This window comes from Patiria miniata, unplaced genomic scaffold (genome assembly GCF_015706575.1).
Source record: "Patiria miniata isolate m_02_andy unplaced genomic scaffold, ASM1570657v1 HiC_scaffold_5, whole genome shotgun sequence".
NCBI lineage: Eukaryota > Metazoa > Echinodermata > Asteroidea > Valvatida > Asterinidae > Patiria > Patiria miniata.
Genome location: NW_024037072.1, coordinates 34,238,185 through 34,257,967, shown reverse-complemented (window position 1 = coordinate 34,257,967; position 19,783 = coordinate 34,238,185). Strand labels below are relative to the sequence as shown.

The 19,783-nt window shown below is 39.5% G+C and overlaps 1 protein-coding gene across 1 annotated transcript in view; it reads right to left on the bottom strand.

The window, feature by feature from the left end:
* Window positions 1-19,783, bottom strand: part of LOC119741680 (cyclic nucleotide-gated channel rod photoreceptor subunit alpha-like) — a 57,877-nt gene that overhangs the window by 3,833 nt on the left and 34,261 nt on the right. The window contains exons 6-20 of the mRNA XM_038217524.1: window positions 19,544-19,651; window positions 18,943-19,048; window positions 17,637-17,684; window positions 16,645-16,726; window positions 15,045-15,144; window positions 13,047-13,111; window positions 12,058-12,136; window positions 10,640-10,758; window positions 9,137-9,229; window positions 7,911-8,007; window positions 6,563-6,709; window positions 3,319-3,498; window positions 1,892-1,974; window positions 1,087-1,280; window positions 183-241 (exon numbers count right to left, since the gene is read on the bottom strand). Of these exons, the coding sequence (XP_038073452.1) occupies window positions 183-241; window positions 1,087-1,280; window positions 1,892-1,974; window positions 3,319-3,498; window positions 6,563-6,709; window positions 7,911-8,007; window positions 9,137-9,229; window positions 10,640-10,758; window positions 12,058-12,136; window positions 13,047-13,111; window positions 15,045-15,144; window positions 16,645-16,726; window positions 17,637-17,684; window positions 18,943-19,048; window positions 19,544-19,651 (1,560 nt within the window). The remainder of the gene's footprint in view (window positions 1-182; window positions 242-1,086; window positions 1,281-1,891; window positions 1,975-3,318; window positions 3,499-6,562; window positions 6,710-7,910; window positions 8,008-9,136; window positions 9,230-10,639; window positions 10,759-12,057; window positions 12,137-13,046; window positions 13,112-15,044; window positions 15,145-16,644; window positions 16,727-17,636; window positions 17,685-18,942; window positions 19,049-19,543; window positions 19,652-19,783) is intronic.

The window sequence follows — 19,783 nt, the reverse complement described above, 5'->3', positions numbered from 1 at the left end:
ATGATTGATTGAAAAAGTCTGAAAAAGAATCACTTCAGACGGAGCTCGATTGAAAACTAGATCTTTACGATTGAAGGAATTTCACTCTAAAACGTCTAGGCCCTAGTTTCCGACTGTGGGAGTGAATCTTCACTCCAATGGAGTGAATTTTCACTCTTTGGAATTTAGAGAGTGACACTTACCATACTGTCAAAGTTCCTGAGTTCGTTGATGATATGTCTCAGTTCACTCATCTCCTTTCCTGTTGATGGGACGGACAATTTGCAAGAATTCAAATTAAGCCATGAATTCCATTTGACGTTTATCTTCCGTCCACTCGAAAATGCAAGTCGTTGTGGCCATTCAATGCAGCCGTTTAAACTGGCTTTTTTATTTAAATGATTGTGCGAATTGTAGTACACTGAATCTGATTCCTTAAAGATCTTGAAAATAACGTAATTTGTCAGTTTCTGTCGTTCTTGAAACCTGAATTCCAGTAGCTATTAAAACACACGTGGATCGTTTTAGCATGCCACATATCGAATAAGGAAAACTCAACACGGCATAAAAAAGATGGCCGCCGACTTTTCTATTTTTTTCATGCACATTTACAACCCTTTGTTCCCGAATGGACAGTGTTCCTGAAAACGGTAGAATTGCGTTTTTTCCCTAGTCCTTTACGATCATCTGCGACTCGTAAGGAAGGCCATCAGTCTGCGAAACTAGCAACAGCTCTATTGTCCAAAATTGACCATTTTACGCCGTCGACATTAAAGATGGAGTATCTTCATTTAGTTTTTTTGTCTTTATTGTTCAGTGGTTTCTCTTGTAATTTTGTGACCATCTTTAGACGCAATATAGACGGAACAACCCTGGCACACTTGTATGAAGACTGTCCATTATTTTTGCAACATTTACTGCTGCTAAAAAGTGTGCACGGCGGGAAATTAAAACCCCAATTTAAATTAAAAATTTCTTAACACTTTTTGGCTACAGTTTTTACCACTGCTTTCAGAAGTCAAGGAGCAAGATATCCATGCTACGGCAGAATGGTTTGCCGTAAATGTTCCCAGGAAATTTTTCACAGTGATGTAGAGCATTATATACCTTTCATGGCCAGTTTGGAGATGAGTTCAATCTGTGCCCGTAGACCGATCTCTCCTGCCTGTCCACCGGCTCCAGCCCGGCCGTTGCCGTCGGCTTGCTCGCTGCCGTTACCGCCCGCCTTGTCGTCTGACCCCTTCGGTAGCTGCTCCTGACCCGGTACCTGCAAGGTGGCTTCGGACTTTCGCCGTTGCATCCTAAATGTAAAAATGATGTTCAATTTGATGGAGCTTTAGTCAAGTCAATCACGAAGCGATATATCAAATCTCATAAAAGACAAATCGCATTTCATATTCATGTCAGTATATCCGGGATGGAAAACAATAAGGAAAGGCCATTGTCGATTTCAGTTGAATGAGCTTGATACTGGATAACATGTGATTGATTTTATTTGGTATACAACCCTGCTCTTTATCTAAAAACCAGTTGACTAAAGAGAGTGGTATTATTTTATTTCAATAACCATTTTCTAGGTTTAAATCGAGGACAAAAACCTAAAACAAGTACGTTTGAATCATTAAGTTGAAATCCTTTTTTAGAAATTCGAATCCACACATACAACTTTTTTTCAAATATTAGTCTCTTTTTTACTATTCTTCTATCGAATTTCTATTTCCTCTGTGAAATATCGACGATTAAAGCCACCTGTATTTTGGTTTAGTGTATTCAGTGTTTACGATGGTCATTCCTTTTAAAACATACATTTGCCATTTAAAAAATACCGGCAAATGTACGAAATCTAAATGCTCTTTTCGGATTCTCGGTGTGCAATCAACTCACTCCACCTTCCGTGTTTAATAATTAGTACCTGGCCGCTTCTTTGTTTTTCTCCATCCTATCCCTGCCATGTTTCTCCAGAACCTTCTTGGCATCCGGGTATTCTACCAGGGCCTGGTGTAACAAAAACAGGGTAGGTTGAGGGTATTCCATGGGAGTAACATGGCATGAATCAGGGTGCAGCACACTAGGATTCCCGGCCGTTGAGTAAAATTGTTATGACACCAACGGCAAAAGGTGGAAAACCCTAAATATAATAATCTATGATATCTACTCTGTTTATAAAATAACCGTGGTAACATTGTGTCAGAAATCAGAAAATAATCCAGTTTATTTTGCATTTAGGATTCAGCAGAATTCATATTGAAATTGATCAAAATTTAAATTCCTTTATTCAGGATTATTGATTGAATATCTATAGTATGCTTTCTTTTCGCAGGTTTAATATTTCTCGCTAATTTTATGAGATAACAATAATATTGGCTTCTGTCAAGCTTTCGGTGTTTATCTTGAATTAGAAACTCATCTCAAACTCAGTGAGTTGAAGCGACACTGATCGTTTGGCTGTATCCTGTCTTTTGGCAAAAAGTAAAATAACAAGTATTTTTCTCTAATGTTTATTTTCGAAGTTGCGATGATCATTTGTTTGTGTGTGGGAACGGGAACATCGAACATTTTGTAAATGATTCATACTAGGTTGATTGATGAATGATTGTTTTCTTCGTGCAATCTTCCGTTGACTACTCATTTAATGCAAATGTATAATTTTCGTTGACCAAATATTCGCAAATGACAATGACAAGAAGAAGACGTCGTGTTCGTGCTGAGATTTGCATAGTGACATTTAAAGTGTCCATGCAATTTTGAAAAGTGCACTCCTTTCAATGTTTAAATTTGTCCATACTTTTCCGGACAACTGAGGGTGCTGTTGCTGTGATGTCATTTCGGGAAGACACTGACTGTTCAGTTTAGGGGTTTTCTGTCAAATTGTGAACCCCAAAATGTGTTCATTGAAAACATTTGTGTGAAATGTTTGCTCGTTGGCTTACCGTCATGTACTGACACAACGACGAATCACCAAAGAAAAGAAAATTCAAGACAGCAAAATATAAAGTATTCTGGCAATGAACTGTTGGTTCTGAAATAGCTGTAGCATTACATGTAAGGTTTCTGCCTGAAATGACATAACACGTTTGCTCATGAACATGGAAATTCGAATAAGCATAAAACCCAAAAGGCACCAAAACACCATTGAAAATGGCAAAACGAAAATTGAAAATAAAGTTTAATTGGGACACAAAAGTGCATTTTCAAGGATTGCATTAGAAATAAATTATATTGCATGGGCCGTACAAGGCGTCGATGTGACTGCATAAATTATCATCAGAAAAATAACCGCTTCTCCCTACAAAAAGTTCACTCCCTCGATTCCCACGTCTTAACCCCTATCTCTCTTGCCTGCATCAAGTCTTTCTTGGAGAGACACAACAACTCCGAGTAGCCCAGCGAGACCACGTCGGCCGTACGCCGGTTCTGCCCCTCATCCAGCTTGAGTAAGCTGATCTCCCCAAAGTAATTACCCTCCGACAGAGTGGCGACGACCATGCTTTGTTGGGTTTCGGCGTCTTGCACTACCACCTGAAGAAATCAAGTCACAAAAGAAAAAGGAGGGGAAAAGTTAAACGACCGAGAAAAAAGAAAGAAAGAAAAATGATTGAGGAAGTTTAAAAAGTTGGATGTATTATTTAATGGATCGTTTCAATGAAGCAGATTGGAATGGTACGTGACGGAGATAGAATTAGTTCTGCGAGTCTTTTGAACCGTGTTGAATCCCACTGACGCCAAAACTGGTCACATGATCACATTCATCAGGCGAGTAGACTTGAAATCAAGACTGATTTGTTTTTCCTTGCTGCGAGGCACGGTAAGGCCCGTTGGCGTATTTTTTTTTTTTGCAGCGTACATCGTATTTTAACCAATCACATCACGCACCCTAACATTAATGTTTATCACGCTGTGTGGATGGAAGACACTTAAGTTCCCGTAGTGTTTTCCCTTCAATTAAACTTATCCCAACCAACAAAAACATTTGATGAAAATGGACATGGGTTCGAACCACAGATCTTGCGATAGTTCATTCCACTATCCGCTATAGGCCACTGTGGCAGCTCGACGAAAGCCGTTCTTTGAAACGCTTTAATGTACATGCATGACTGAGTGATAGCAATAGTGTGACGTCATTGTTATTTTCTTTATACATTGAACTAGCTGAATAATCATGATCCATTGACGATGTGTGCTGCAAATAAAAACACCGCGGCCTGTTGCACTGTGCACACTTTTCTGTGGAACGCCCTCGACGACATCCACTCAAGTAGGCTATAGGCCTTCTTTACCGCATGCAACATCAGGGTGCAACCTCGTATTACATTTACAATTCCCATAGACGCTAGTGCTAAATTCCCATACTTCAAAATTCTTTTAAAAATACTAAAAACTCTCACGGGTATTTAAGCTGCACAGAAATGTGATGATCAACATGTCATCTTTCATTTTCTTTTCATTTTTTGGTGGGTTGACCATTGACTTTTCGAGATATTCTCACCAATGAAAACGACCCCTATCTTCCCCAAAGCGGAAAAGTAGCCATCTTGAAAAGCGATCCCTCTGCAACATGGCAAAATAGTGCCACTTTCGAGCCCAATTGCATCCAAAATGCTCAGATTTGGAAGCTCCAAGTCCGGGCCAAAGGTTCATTACCATATCTCTTCAATTCCCATTTTATGGCGCTCGGAACTCTTTAATATATAATATTTTGAGGGTATAACTTTTATTCATGAGCTCAGCGGATGAGTTTAGGCCTATTTACCGGGGTGCACCTATTTACGCGGTTTTAACCGACCCGCATACATTTTGAGTTGCAGCTGTGTATTTTTTTATAACCAAAACTGAGACTTGAGTTGAGCCTAGGTGGCACAAAAGATGAACAACGGCGGAAGACATCAATTTCCAATCCTAGACGCCCTGTTCGTGCCGTAGGGCTGATAGCTCTGCCTGGTTCGTATACCTGCTGTTACGGGCTTGTTTTCGAAATTCGATGACCAAGTCGCCAATTCAACAATCCAAAAAATTAATGAATTATGCAGGCGCACGCTTTAGGTTAACACTGGGACCACAACAGGGCATTTATGACCATACTCGGATATTAAATGTTCCCCCAAAAGACTCGGTGTTCGGTTTCAATGGACTATCAACCCACGCGGACCTTGTAAAGAAGTAATTTCCACGTCTGACTGAAACTGAATAAAATGGATATAAAAGATTTATGGTACTAGAATTACGTTCGTGTTTCAAAAACAACTTTTCGAGGAAAGTAAATTCTGGTCACCGATGTAACCAGGTTGGTCGGTTTGCTGTAACTTGTAAACATTGGGGATACGACATATATAATGACAGTTCAAATTTTTTTGGACTTTTATGGGCCAAAGATTTCACAGCCGTGCCGGGGAAATAATGGGTTGGCGTTTTAGTCCAAAAATTGATTGGGTTTCCCGAGAATAATTGGCTTTCGTCTCTTAACAGATTTCTTCAGGTCTGTGAGTTGCATATTTCCAGGGTTACTTCCGAAACTGCTGCCAGTGTCAGAATAAATGTTTTCTCGGTGTCATCACTGCTAATCCTTTGCGCTGATCCTTCCAGAGGTTTTTGAACTGTTGTCTGGCGGAAGTTTTGACACCAATTATTAAAACATTCGCTGTCGAGTTTTAAGCCCGGTTCATAGTTCATGCGAATGCGAAGCGAATTTAAAGTCATGAAACATTTACTGCGAAATTCGCCCGAGTTGAAATATGTTCAACTATTACGAATTCGCAGCGCGAATACTGTACTTGCCATGACGTCGCAAATTCTCGTTCGCTTTCGCTTTCGCTTTCGCGCAGAGTATGAACCGGGCTTTAGGCTGCTGTGCGACGTAAAAAAAGTGTTGACCTTTTTCATCGACTGCGCACATGGGAAATTGTTCATTTACATCTGTGGTTATGTTATAACCAATCAGTTTTTAGAGTGATACAGTGGATAATGTCAGATCAATCTTAGAATACTGTGTCCCCGTATTTAATAAGGGCTACACTCAAGCTCCTATCCCCTTGATAGGATGAGAGCTTGCAGAATGATCTTAGGCACAGATTATGTTAACTACACCTCTGCCCTCTCATTGTGCAATCTGGAAAGCCTTAGTGCGAGAAGACACAAAATATGTGTTGAGTTTGCTGTCATCATGGCTAAGAACCCCAATTTTGCCTTTAAGACACACGGCCATTTTCCAACAGTACAAATGCAAAACCAATCGATTCCGCAGCAGCCTGATTCCATAATTGGAGTCTTCAAAATGACCCCTTAATGTTCTTAGCTTACATGTATTTTCAAACGTTATTTAATGTTTGTTGTACTGCGAGTTGCATGCTCATGTTGTGTTTAATTGTAATCATTTTAATTTTAATCCAGTTTTATAGAGGCCTATCTAATAATACTAACGTATACTCCCATTCTTCATATTTTTGTAAAGATGTCCTCAATTCGGCGTTAATAGCCATGAATGAGTGAATGAATGAATGAATGAATACATTTTGAAAGGGGAAATCCACCACATCACGGAATCGTGTTAATGGAATTTTTAAATGATTATCGAATTTGAATTATGTACCTGGACTTTGCCGTGATTAATAATGTACATTTCCCGTCCTATCTCGCCCCGTCTGCAGATGTAGTCGCCCGGGGAGAATATCTGCGACCGCAGCTTCAGAACCAACTCGCATAGGAGACCTTGCTCGCAATCCTCGAAAATTTTGACCTGATGTGGAAAATTGAAGAATTGTCGGTGATTTAGTTTTTGAATTCGGTTGTGAGATTTATGTCACCTAAGATAGGTTTTGAAGTTGTTCATATAGAATAAAGGACAAAATCTAATAATATAAACGCTCTATACAGTTGCTGGACCTCAAGATAGTAACATCACATTCACGGGTGGAGAAGTTCCGCTACCTAAAGTAAGCTTTTTGATAAAAATTCCCTAAGTTGCTTTTGAGATCAAATGCAAATGATCCTAAGGATCCCTTTAAACACCCTTGAAATGACACAAGTACCAACAATGGGACACACCATGCCTATAGGATCGCATCGCAAACTCCCACTGCGTGTCACTTTCAATATTTTACGCCTCTCAGGGGTGTTCGCAAATGTAGCATTTCGCGCGAATGGCACATCCATTTGTTTTTCTTTTTGTAAATACAGTTAACTTACAGGGCTCACGTAATGTAATTACATTTTTTTGATGCGATCCTTGGAAATGCTTCTTTGTGTCCCATTTCACCTCATATTCAATTTTCAGTTTGCAATTTTTAACTGTATTTTGGTGCATTTTTGGTTTTTATGCTAATTCAAATTTACATATTCATTAGCAAAACTGTGATGTCATTTCAAGCAGAAACCTTAATATTACAGCAATTTCAGCATCAAAATTTGCCACAATTTTGGATATTTTGCTGTCGTAAATTTTCTTTTCTTTGGTGATTCGTGGTTGTTTCAGTAGCCTACATGACATTAGGCAAATGAACAAAGTTTTTCCACCAATGTTTCAATGAGCAACTTTGGGTTCACAAATTTAAACAGAAAACTCCTAAACTAAACAATGCCTTCCTGAAATGACATCACAGTAACAGCGCCCTCATTTGTCAACAAAAGCATGGACAATTTGAAATTTTTAAAAAGTGCGCTTTTTCAATAAAATTAACCAAAAGAAAAGGATGCCAAATATTTTTCATACATTCAAGAGGAGTAGAAAGTTGCAAAAAAACATGAGCCCAGTAAAATTCATGTCCTGTGCCCTTTAATAAGCTTACATCGGCATAAAGAGCGATTACGGCAGCATGATACCAGAGCAACCTGTTCATGGATTCTTGAGCCGTGATTTTACAAAATATGCCTAATATTACTTTGGGCGGTTAGAAGTATAGGGTTTAAAGACAAATTAAACGTCGAGGGGAATGTCTCACCTTTTTGAGCGTTTCTAAATGAACATGGATGGCGATTTCTGCCCGTAGTCTCGGAGGAAGGATTTCCAAAAACGTCTGATCATCCAACGCTTGGGTCCTATATACAAAATGGGAATAAGAAAGGTTCAGGATATATTGACACAATTTCGCAAAGCAAACTGTGACATATATGCTCAATTGTTAAGGACTCGGTCCACTTAAAAACGCCGTGATTAATTGTTTTCTTAAAGGCGAGGTTTAATTTACCAACCTGCATGCATGGTTCAAACAGCCCGTGTGAAAACGTTGGTAAAGAAGTAAACCAAGCCGTTTGGAAATTAACCATGCCATAAAAAAGTAAACCAATTCGTTTGAAAACTAACAGTGCCATGAAAAAGTAAACCAAGCCGTATGAAAACTAACCATGCCATACAAAAGTAAACCCGGCCGTTTGAAAACTATGCCATAAAAAAGTGAACCAAGCCGTTTGAAAACTCACCATGACATAAAAAGTAAACCCAGCCGTTTGAAAACTAACAGTGCAATACAAAAGTAAACCAAGCCGTATAAAGCTAGCCATGACATAAACAATTTAACCAAGCCGTTTGGAAACTCCGTTTGAAAAAAAAAAAGAGACCCAAACCTATCTTCTTTTTTTTTTTTTTAGAATACCTTCCCCTTCACTTACCCAGTAAGTGAAGGGGAATTCACTTACTCCAGTAAGTTCAATCCTGAAATCTCTATTTTTTATCGCCAGTTAGTCAGAGGTCGATTTTCTTGGTTCCTGTGTCGTCTTTGTTAGGACATTTTTGTACATTTTACTCTTTGTATCATTTTGCAGACATCACATTTATTAAAAATAGTGGTCAAGTGATAAACACTGAGTACTTTGGCAGCGCATGCCGACATGCAGACAACTGACCAAAAATCACAAGTTGGCGAAAGACACCCCCCCCCCTTTCCTGATCAAAATTTTGGGGAAGGCAAAAATGAATTTTTATTGTTTTAATAACCAACTGAGTGACTCCTCCAGATTCAGAGAATCCCCGTTTCCCCACAGCTTTTGACAAAGGGACGGGTACCAGGTCAATCACCAACGTGGTACTCCATGTAATGGCTCCGTAATGTTACCGTTACATACCTTGAAAAATAGTGCCCCATATGGAACACGTTTTCGAGAGGAACATTAAATAAAAAATAGCTTTGCCGAGTGAGGGGGCTATTTCTGTAATCTTTGTCCAACTCACCGGGACCAGGCATAGTCCGACCATTTCTTGACGCGGGTTTGCAGAACATCAGGCACTTTACGGTGATTCATGTAGAACTTAATTGCATCCATTCTGTCAAAAGAGAGGCAAGGATGAAACTGTGTTAGTACACTTTTATAATTTTTATAATTAAAAGCAGGTGAGTATAATATGCTGGGCATACATGTTTTTAAAGGAACTTGAATTTTTATATTTTGTACTCATAAAGACAAGAACTCTAAAAAAGGCCACTGAAAATATGGGCTAACAGACTTTATGCCTTCAATAACTTGCCGGCAGAAGACATTCAATAATAGGACGTCGGGATACCTTGCAACTGATTTCAGGAGACTTCTGCATTTGCCTATTAGTGTATTAGGTCTCTTCCTGTAATGATCATTTCGCGCACGTGACTAGAATTCCTGTAATGCGCATGCTCCAAGTCCAAATTTAAAAAAAAAATTCTCATTATTTTACTGTCTATGTACCCTTTGTCTGTCAATGGGCAGTGTTGTAGTCGAGTCACAAGCCTCTAGTCCGAGTCCGAGTCTCGAGTCACAAGCCTCGAGTCCGAGTCCTGAGTCACAAGCCTCGAGTCCGAGTCTGAGTCTCGAGTCACAAGCCTTGAGTCCGAGTCTCGAGTCACAAGCCTCGAGTCCGAGTCCCGAGTCACAAGCCTCGAGTCCGAGTCTGAGTCTCGAGTCACAAGCCTTGAGTCCGAGTCCGAGTCTTGAGTCACAAGCCTCGAGTCCGAGTCAGAGTCTTGAGTCACAAGCCTCGAGTCCGAGTCACGAGTCACAAGCTTCGAGTCCGAGTCCGAGTCTCGAGTCATAAGCCTCAAGTCCGCGAGTCTCGAGTCACAAGCCTCGAGTCCGAACAGTCCGAGTCTCGAGTCGTAAGCCTTGAGTCCGAGTCTGAGTCTCGAGTCACAAGCCTCGAGTCTCGAGTCGCAAGCCTCAAGTCCGAGTCACGAGTCACTTAATTGTTTTTAGTTGTTCACAAAACTAATCACATTAAAAAAAAAAATATTGTTAAACATCCACTCTGTCTTTTAAGTAAATCCCAGCGTTATAGTTTACCTTGTGTGTGTACATGTTGTTTAGACCCAAAATGTGTTTTCCTTTTAATTCCCATCCATAAAAAAACTCCTCAATCCCTTCCCTCCATGTTTTATCATCCAAACATTACTCCTCAATAATCTTTTACCATCTCACCGTTATGTCTTTTCTTTTGATGAAAATACGTGACTCGAGTAACGAGTCACCAAGCTCGAGTCCGAGTCATCATGGTCGAGTCCGAGTCCGAGTCATTTTCCAATGTGACTCGAGTCGAGTCCGAGTCACAAAAAATGTGACTCGAGTCCGACTCGAGTCCGAGTCTTGGATCCGTGTCCTTCAACACTGTCAATGGATAACACTTTACAGTTTTGATTTGCATAAATGACATGTGATTGGAGCACGCCCCCTGTTGGCCAGCTATTCATGATAATTGTGTGCCACCTACTTTGTAGTAAACTCCTGCCTGGCTGCGTTCATATTGCTGATGACGTCACCAACGTTGCCCACAACAGCCGCAAACAGAAACACACCCACAAGAAAAGTAATTCCGGTAAACACGTACTCCTTGAAAACAAAACACGAAAAGGGGGTCGTTAAATTCAAGAAAACAATCTAAAGTGCATTTTGAAGAAATAATGTTTTCAAATTTGCAAAGTCGGTTAATTTGGTTATCCAATGTTCTTTTATTTTGTAACAAACGCTCCTCTGAAACAGCCACGGTACAAGTGTATTCTTTTCTTTATTGGCCATATTTTGAGTAACCTTTGCTCCAAAACATCGGTCTTGTATTCCATGCACTTTCAATGCGTACCAGCAGTATGTAAGTACATTATTATGCCTAATAGGATCATAAAACTTTGATTAAAAGAGTGAGGTCGCATGGTGCCGCAGACATTTTAAACAGCAAGAAAAAGAGCATCGATTAGCCTTCATCATCGACTTTGAACTATCTTGTCTACGTTGTTGCTTTTGGCTTTTTTTGTACAGTTTCACAAAAAATCTAGCGATACTACGTTTGGACTTTTGTGAGAAGGGTTATCCGAAAGGATATGAAAAGTATTCTGTATTTGTGTTTGTTTGTGGCAAATGTGTAATAATTAATACGAGATGTTTTTTACATACAGTGCGAGCGAGCAGGTCAATAAGGTTGAAATGTCATATGGATAGAGAGAGGATGGGGGGGGGGGGTACCAACAAGCCTCTGGCTGCCCAGTGAGTTATTTGGCTGTCCTCATTACTTACAATGTTGCAGACGGGGTTTGCCGTGCCTCCTATAGTGGTCAGTGTCACCGTAGACCAGTACATAATCCGTATGTATTTACTAAGCAGAGGCAAGAGAAACAAGGGCGGAGAAAATGTAGAGAAAAGCTAAAGCACTGAAACACGATGACACGAAATGGGTGGTAAGAACTCACAGAGGGCGCTGTTCAAAATAACCAGCAACTACGCGTCAAACTTAACCCTCGCTGAGACCTGACATTGCCCAGTTATGGTTTATGAAGCGACGGGTTTACGTTAAATTTGATCTCGATATAATTATGAATACTCTAGTGAAAAACACCGTAATGTGCTTGAGTACACATTCATTCTTACATTTGTGTTTTTGCGTGAACAATATACCTTTTTGTGTGTATTAGTAATGTTTTGCAGAAAAAGGCTTTGTAAAATCGAACGATTGGAAGGTGTCCTTATAATGAACGCATGTATCAGGCGCAAGTTTGATGGCAAACACAGTGATATGAGGACCGAGATCGTAATGCTTCTTACACACAGGAGGGGCCACTCCTCCCCGAATCAGTACAGCGCCCTCAACGGCAAGCTCTTACCACCCAACGTGCCATTCAAATCATGCCGCAGACTTACAATGTCGTTGTGCGGTGGATCCGTCTCGCCTATTGTTGTGAGGGTCATCATTGACCAATAGATGCACAGGATATATTTTCTGAAAAAACGCAGAAACATTTTGGGGACGAAAATATATTGACTGTGTCTCTTCTGGGCAATGATTATTTGTTTTGATGTCAACAAAATCATAATGATTGTAGCGCGAGTCAATTCTGTTGATTGTTTTTGAAAAATTCTACAAATAATGGTGGATGGGGGATGTGACTTTTCCATGATTAAATATATATAAGGCCAAAAAAAAAAAATACTCGGTCTCTGGTCAGCTCGCTCGTCGATTTTAATCATGCGCGTCAACCTTTTTTTCTTCTTCAAATTAACACGGAAGCTACAACAGCGTCCTCTATTGCCGCGCCTCCTCAAATTGTTATACCAAGGAGCACCAAGGAATGGGGAAATTGCACCAAGACAAATGATAAAGGGCACCAAGGCAAATTATGGAGGACAACAATGTATAATGATGACACAAAAAAGCAAAATAGTACCCACCTTGTCTGTGCAATACAAGCTTGAAAAAAAAAAGCCACCCCCCCAAAAAACAAAAAACGCGTCGCCGCATCAATTCCGGAATTCGGTCTGACCAGAGACCGACTATTTTTTTTTGGCCTAATGGAAAATTGTTGGGAAAAGAATTTCAAACTCTAAAAAATGTAGTGCAAATGTAGATTATCGGAAAGAGCTACAAACATAACAGGTATCGAATGATACAGTTTTGTATTATTATGATTCGTCCCGTGAATTATTTGCCATATACATGGATAAATGAGCAAAAAAAAAAATGCAAAACTCTTCCGTCAGGATCATCTCTGACGTCACCGTCTGCCTCATAGCTCGAGCCTCAGGCCTCCACTAGGGAAACTGTGAAGTATTGTTTTGATACTGAAATATTTTGTTTAAAGAATTTTGCCCAAGCAATTAGGACAGGAAAATCAAGAGAGTTCTTGACCCACCTCAAGAGTCCCTGTGATGCTTCCTCAGCCGGGTACACCCAATCGTTGCTACCGAAACCTTCCATCTGCATCACACAAAAATATGAAAAGACAGCAACATCTGAAACAATTTTACAGACATGCGAGTTGCAAAAAGGCAAAGGAGTGTCTAGGGCGAAAGAGAGGGGGTGCTATCAACTTACATGGAGCAACCCACACAAAAAATTTGAAAAATTGAATATAAACTGTCAACTGTTATTGATAAGGTGTGTTTAAAGTGATGCGTTTTTAATACACAAAATATCGGAGTCTTCTCAACCTGAAAAAAGGACGAACAATTCTTTTTTTGACAAACGACCAGCTCTCTGATAGTGATTTTTCCTTTTCCTGTTTTTTTTTTTTTTTACAGAAAGATAAGACGTCAACGGTCCATTAAGAAAAGAATTTTAACTGAGTTGTCAAAAATAAACTTCACTTTAAAGTACAGGGTCACCCCAAAAATTCAACCCTGAAAGTTTTTCCCTTTTTCAAAGATCTGTGAATTTTTTTATGTTTTTGATATCAGATTAAAGCTGAGAGTTTTTTTCTATCATTAAAATATTGGTGAGAAAATGCCAATTTTGTAACGCAACTCATTGGTCCATTCAAATGGCATTACCACAGTTAAGGGATTTACACTGTACCTATTTGTGCATGAAATGCATGTAGCACATTGTGTCCTAATCCTTACAAACAACACGGTACATAATATGACAAGAGTACAAATGAATTTGATGGAAAAACCTTGTTACTTTCCATCGAACAGGTATCCTTTTTAGTTCTATTTTAAACCTTTTCAGCATCATGAATATGTCAAAATTTTAAAGGAATTGCACAAATGAAAGACAACTGCACAGTGGGCTTAGAGTAACATAACATGTTTCACTGTTTGGAGCACCTTTGGAAAGAATGAAAAATCACTTCTTTTACATAATATTGGCATCTTCTCAGCAACCCAATATGCTGTTTTCATGATTTTTTTCAGTATTTGAAAGAAAAAAACTCTCAGCTTCATTCTGATATCCAAAACATAAAAATTCACATATCACGCTTTTGAAAAATGGCCAATGATTCAGGGTTGCATTTTTGGGTCACCCTGTACAGGGCTATGTCACGTTCCTAAACTACAAGTTAATACATTAACAAATGCAGCCTTGCAGGAGATCTCTGCGGTGGTTACGACAAAACATTGTCCTATGGAATAATTCCTTGAGGAAAATCTCTTGCAACTCGCAGAGAATATTACCCGCAAGTACTCCGGGGGAGTATTTTAGGGCTATTTATAGCGATTTTGCATTTGGCATTGTCTTTTAAAATCTATTATGTTACGTCAAGAGTTCACTGCCGAATTTTAAGCATACTGAGAAGAGCGTTGGGCGTATTATGGAGAACTTACTGTGGACATCATGCTTTTGTGCAGTCATAATAGAAAAAAAAAACAGTTTTAACGTTTTCGAATGTTAAATTGTTCGGGGTTTTCTGCTTTTCTGCTATCCTGCTACCCAAAAAGCAGATTGGTCGTTTAAGCCAACTCTACTTTTCTGCTTTTCTGGTACCTGCAAAGCAGATTTTACTTTGCCTCACTCTGCTGGAAATCTGTTTTTCTTTCTTCACAGCAGCAGAAAAGCAGATGACCACGTTTTCGTCCTCCATAACAGTATGGCAATTAAACTAGTTTTGAATCACGGTTCTTCATGTGAGGAAGCCAAATTCAAGGCAATAATAATAATAATAATAATAACGAACATTTGTAAATCGCCGGTATCCGCCTAAAAAGGCGCTCATGGCGCTTGAGGAGAAAGTCAAGTTAGGATTGTGCGTTGTGAGGGTAAGCTTGTTTGTACAGGTGAGATTTTATGTTTGTCTTAAATGTTGTGATGGATTGAGATGATTTGATAGCCAGAGGGAGTTGGTTCCACACTCGGGCTGACGCAATGGAGGGGCGGGGCGAGTTGAAGGGGGGGGGGGGGCGGAACTCACATCTGACAGCATGTAGTAAAAACAGCCGATCCAGTGAATGATCACTCCGAGGTACATGATGAGTTTAAAGGCTCGCACACGATTGGGATTGCTTGTTCTCCTATGATGAGCAGAAAAAGTAAAAAAGCTGTCAAATAAACATGTGCCTAGTATATATCATTCAGAATTGACTCTGTGTCCATTTTAATCCTAATTGTCTTTCCCGTGATTAGCCTCCCATATCAAAAGCCCCTGAAAACAATTTACACGATGCCAGTGCAATGCAATTCCGAATATCAGTTTTTTTTATTAACTCCATAATTTTTAGTTCATGGTTATGGCAGACTCAGTGTACCCTTGCGTATAACTAATTTGCTCAGATCTGCGTGTACCATATGGAGCATATAGTGCGCAGTATAGGGTTTCTGAAATTCTGATATATATACATATATTTTATTGTGAATGAAGTAATCACTTAATGATTATATACAGGGGACCTTCGGCAGGAATGACCAAGGGAATACAGATTAAATATCCCGTCATCTTTTTTATCTTCCTCTGACTTCCCGTCCTCTGCAATGTACAAATCAGACAGATTTAAACACAGAATGCAGACAATTTAAAGAAATACCGAACGTCTTGTTTCGTATTGTTGCGAACAATAGGGTCCACCATTCCGGAAGGTCCACAATAATTGACCATCGCATACAATACATGTGGAAGCTCTTCCTAAAAAGTACGTGCACAAACAAAAGAGGGACACACACACCGAAATGTGTATCCTTGTGGAGTAATTCTTTGTTCTCGTCTAAAAAAAAAAATAATTTCAAAATCTAGTTTCAAGATGCTCCTATTTTAACCAGAATTAATTTCCTGGGCCAAAATTCGGACTTAATATCCCTTACATAAAATACTTCAATTTGCAACCGATCAACACATTTTGGAAATTCCTAGTTTTTGAGTAAAATCCATATACATGTATCTATTTCGTGATAACCTTGAAGACACGTATTCACCTATAGATATTGCCTTGTGGTGACGTAGACAATCTTTTGTTCCCTATTATACCCATGTCTCCACAGGGTACCGTGCACCAGATCTATAGGGGGTCCGCGATTGAATGTGCTTTACATGTATGAGTGTACAAGCGTTACATTCACTGTGTGGACTTCCGAACAAAAGATGTCCACGTAAACCATGTAACAGCGACGTTGTGTGGACTTGTCCACGTCCACACAGTGTTTCCCCCTCTCTGGAAAACAGGTTTAGAGGCATTTTGGGGTTAGGTTTATCAGCGGCAAAATGAAGAGAAACGCCAAAGGGAATCATAGAAGAAAAACAACTTTGGTTGAAAGAGTTTTCACAGTGTGAGTAAAAGGAGTTTTTTCCACAGGTTTTTCTTAACTACACGAGGACAAAGGAATGTCCACGCTGTATCCGTAAACATGGTTGTGTGGGTGAGGGGCTGTCCTGGTTCTTTCTTTAGTACATTTTTATAAATGTGCGATGCACGTCCCATCCAAGCAGGTTACAAATAAAAATACATAATTCACTTTAACATACTTCAGTTTTGTTAAGATTTTCATATGGCAAATGTGCAATTAACATTAAATCTACCTACGTGTCACACATTGATGTAAACGTTTCCATGGTATGCCACTTGAGAAGGCGCGGAAGTCTCAACACTGGAATCAGAATATTATCTGCATGGGGAATAAATAAAATCTAGGATTTTATGTCTTTCTTAAGCCAGTCAGTAATGCTTGGATGATCTCGCGCATACTATAACAGATCCTGGGAAAATATACCGGGCATGTAAACACGGTTAGGCGCATCAAGAAAGGTACAGGGTGGTGCAAAAAGAAGGAAACCAACTTTTGACAGGAATTTTAACCTACTTACTCAACTTATTTGAATTGGTTTTTTTTTTTATAATGTATAGTTAAGTACAGCTGCCCAGCCATACGTGTTGAAAAGAAATCTTAAAAAATCGCAAGACAAGTGTTATATCATGCTAATTTGAATACAAGTCACCAAAATCGCTGTTGTCCACGTGTCTATAGTGTTGGCCTAGTGGTGTTTTTTTTTGTCTTCAAATCAAGCTCCGGAGCTCAGTCAAGCGGATGGAATAAAGCCGTCCGTGGACAAACAGGTTTGGCACATGACATCTATAAACTACCATATCTCAGAGACAAAATATGCATTTGCCAATCATGTTTTCGTCCCTTATGTTTAGAGTAACATTTGTTATTACCTTTTAATTGAATTTGTGGAAAATGCTGAACAAGTAGGTGAAAATTGCTGTTAAATGTGTGTTTCCTTCTTTTTGCATCACCCTGTATAGCATTAACCAATTGCGACTTCGATTTCTTAACTTATGGGACTTTGAAGGTTTTTTTTCGCTTTGGTTTTGTTACTTTCAACGACGGCCTCTGGAAAAACGTTCAAGAAATTACAAAATAAGTATGTCTCTCCACCATCGAATACCACGCCAGCGACTGGGTTTCGTTTTACATTAATCAAACGAATACAATGTTGAGATGAAACAAAAATCAGAAACAATATCATGTTTCCCGCTGAATCCAGTGACTAAAAAATAACTAAAAATCTTACCACTGTCGACATCAAAATGAACGTTGAAAACATCTTTGTCGGCCAATTCTGAATAGGTACGAAGGACAGTGGAAACACAAATGTTTATTTTAGTGGGCGACATAAACAAGGTAATTATACTTTTTTTTTTCCAAATGGGATTTGTCATCTTTGATGTAGGCCTACAGAGTGCGCCAAAAAGTGGAACATTGACAAAACATAATATTATATTGTTGAAAGGCCAAAAACACTTTGATAGAAATCTGGTGTTATGTCATAGGTAGAACAGTTGTACGAGCGGTTATCACGCATGTAAGCAAGAGTTTGGCAGAGTCGTTCATTGTGTGTCGGATCCGTGATGTGTTCACACTTCTTTTGTAAGTGATGTCAATGCCTATTCAATGTTGAGATTCAGCTTGTCCAGGTGAAGGTGTCCCAAGTAAAACTTACACCCTTTCACTTGATTATATTTTGGGATATACGGACCCAAATGGAATAGGGTAAAAAAAAAAGAGTGGGTTGAGAAAGTCAGTCAGGCATTAATGTAATATATTATTTTATTGAAATAAAATTCAAACATGAAACAGTTTTAAATATTTGTTTTCTGAATGTTGCATTTTTTTTTGGCACACTCTGGACTTGCGCACAGACCAAATTGTACAGTAACGATATCAGTATCCAACCTCGCCCCCAGTGCTTACTTCATTTCCAACCTCGTTTTCAACAGTAAGCCCTGGATAGGAAACTTTCTTCCTGTATCCTGATTTGATACCGCAATTGGCTAGTAATGGATTTATATCATGTACTTGGTGTTGTTATTCTAACGTGCGTTACGTGTTTTCACGATCATTGTAATTAAAACGTCCACGCCTTCTCCAAAATACTCTTTTCCTTTCCAATTTGCTTATATTAATATGAAATGTGATACTGCATTTTGGCGGGATAAGATTGTAACATTTTAAATTCGAAAGCAATCCTGTTTTCGTAACTCACGACGCGACGAATTGATTCTCTTTTTACCCCAGACACCGCATACAAAAACAAACGCTTATGTAACGCACGGGCAGGAACCAGACTATTCCTCATTTGCATATGTGTTTTAAAATTTTGCACATGCAAATGATCCAATACCACGGTGAGAGAGCAGGTAGTGGTGGGAGCGTACTGCTCGACACCCTGGGGACGAGGTTGGGGGTGACACTAGCCTGGTATTAAATCGGGTGATAGTTATGTATTGGTGACGGTGGTGATGGTGGTAACTGCAGTTGTAATATTGACCAGAAGGAAACTAAACATATGGAATAACTATAAAATAAACATAAAATACCTCCTAAAAGCAGAGCCATTGTGCCCAAGGGAATCATGGCCAAAATGTCCAATTTAAATCGAACCGACTTCCTGTAATACGCTATCAATCTTCGAGGATCTTTAACCTGAAAATAAATCCAAAAATGGAACAAAGTAAACACAAGTACCACAGTCAGTTAACCACTTCGCGCCGGGACTGTTTTTGCTGAAAATTTCGATTTTCGCAAAAGGCAAAATTTTCTAGCCAACTTCTGATACACAGCCAAATGCCACAAATACTGATTCGCAAAAGTTATTTCAACACTATTTGTACGATATTTCTAGCCGAAAACTTACATGTTTCAATACTCCAGGGTGCGCACTGGAGCGTAAATTGTCACACGCGGTCCGCCTCTACAGAATTGCTGGACTTTGTGTGTGTACAAAAGGCACGAGGGATTAGCGTGTTTAGACGTCTCCCGGAGGCGAGTCCAGGCAATCTTGACGTCTTTACCCGTCAGCCGTACCCGTGTATAAAACAGCTAAATATCACGTTCTCCGACGTGAACTGGTTGAGGGAAGCACTGAGATGTTCATGTCTAATTAACAGACCGGTATGGATAGAATTTGAAAGTGCTCACCAGCAATCCTTGGTCAAGGAACGCTATTCTGATGTTGACGAGTATATCTAGGAAGAAGACAACGTCACTGGCAAAGTCTATTGTGCCAAAGACCCGGCGGTTGACTATCTGTGGTGGGAAGAAAATGGCGACACATTGGGATAGCGTGATCAAGAAATCACAGAAGATATACATTAATAACCAGGTCAACATTATTGACGTATCCTGTAATAGATAAAAAAAAATAGGGGTGAGGCTGAG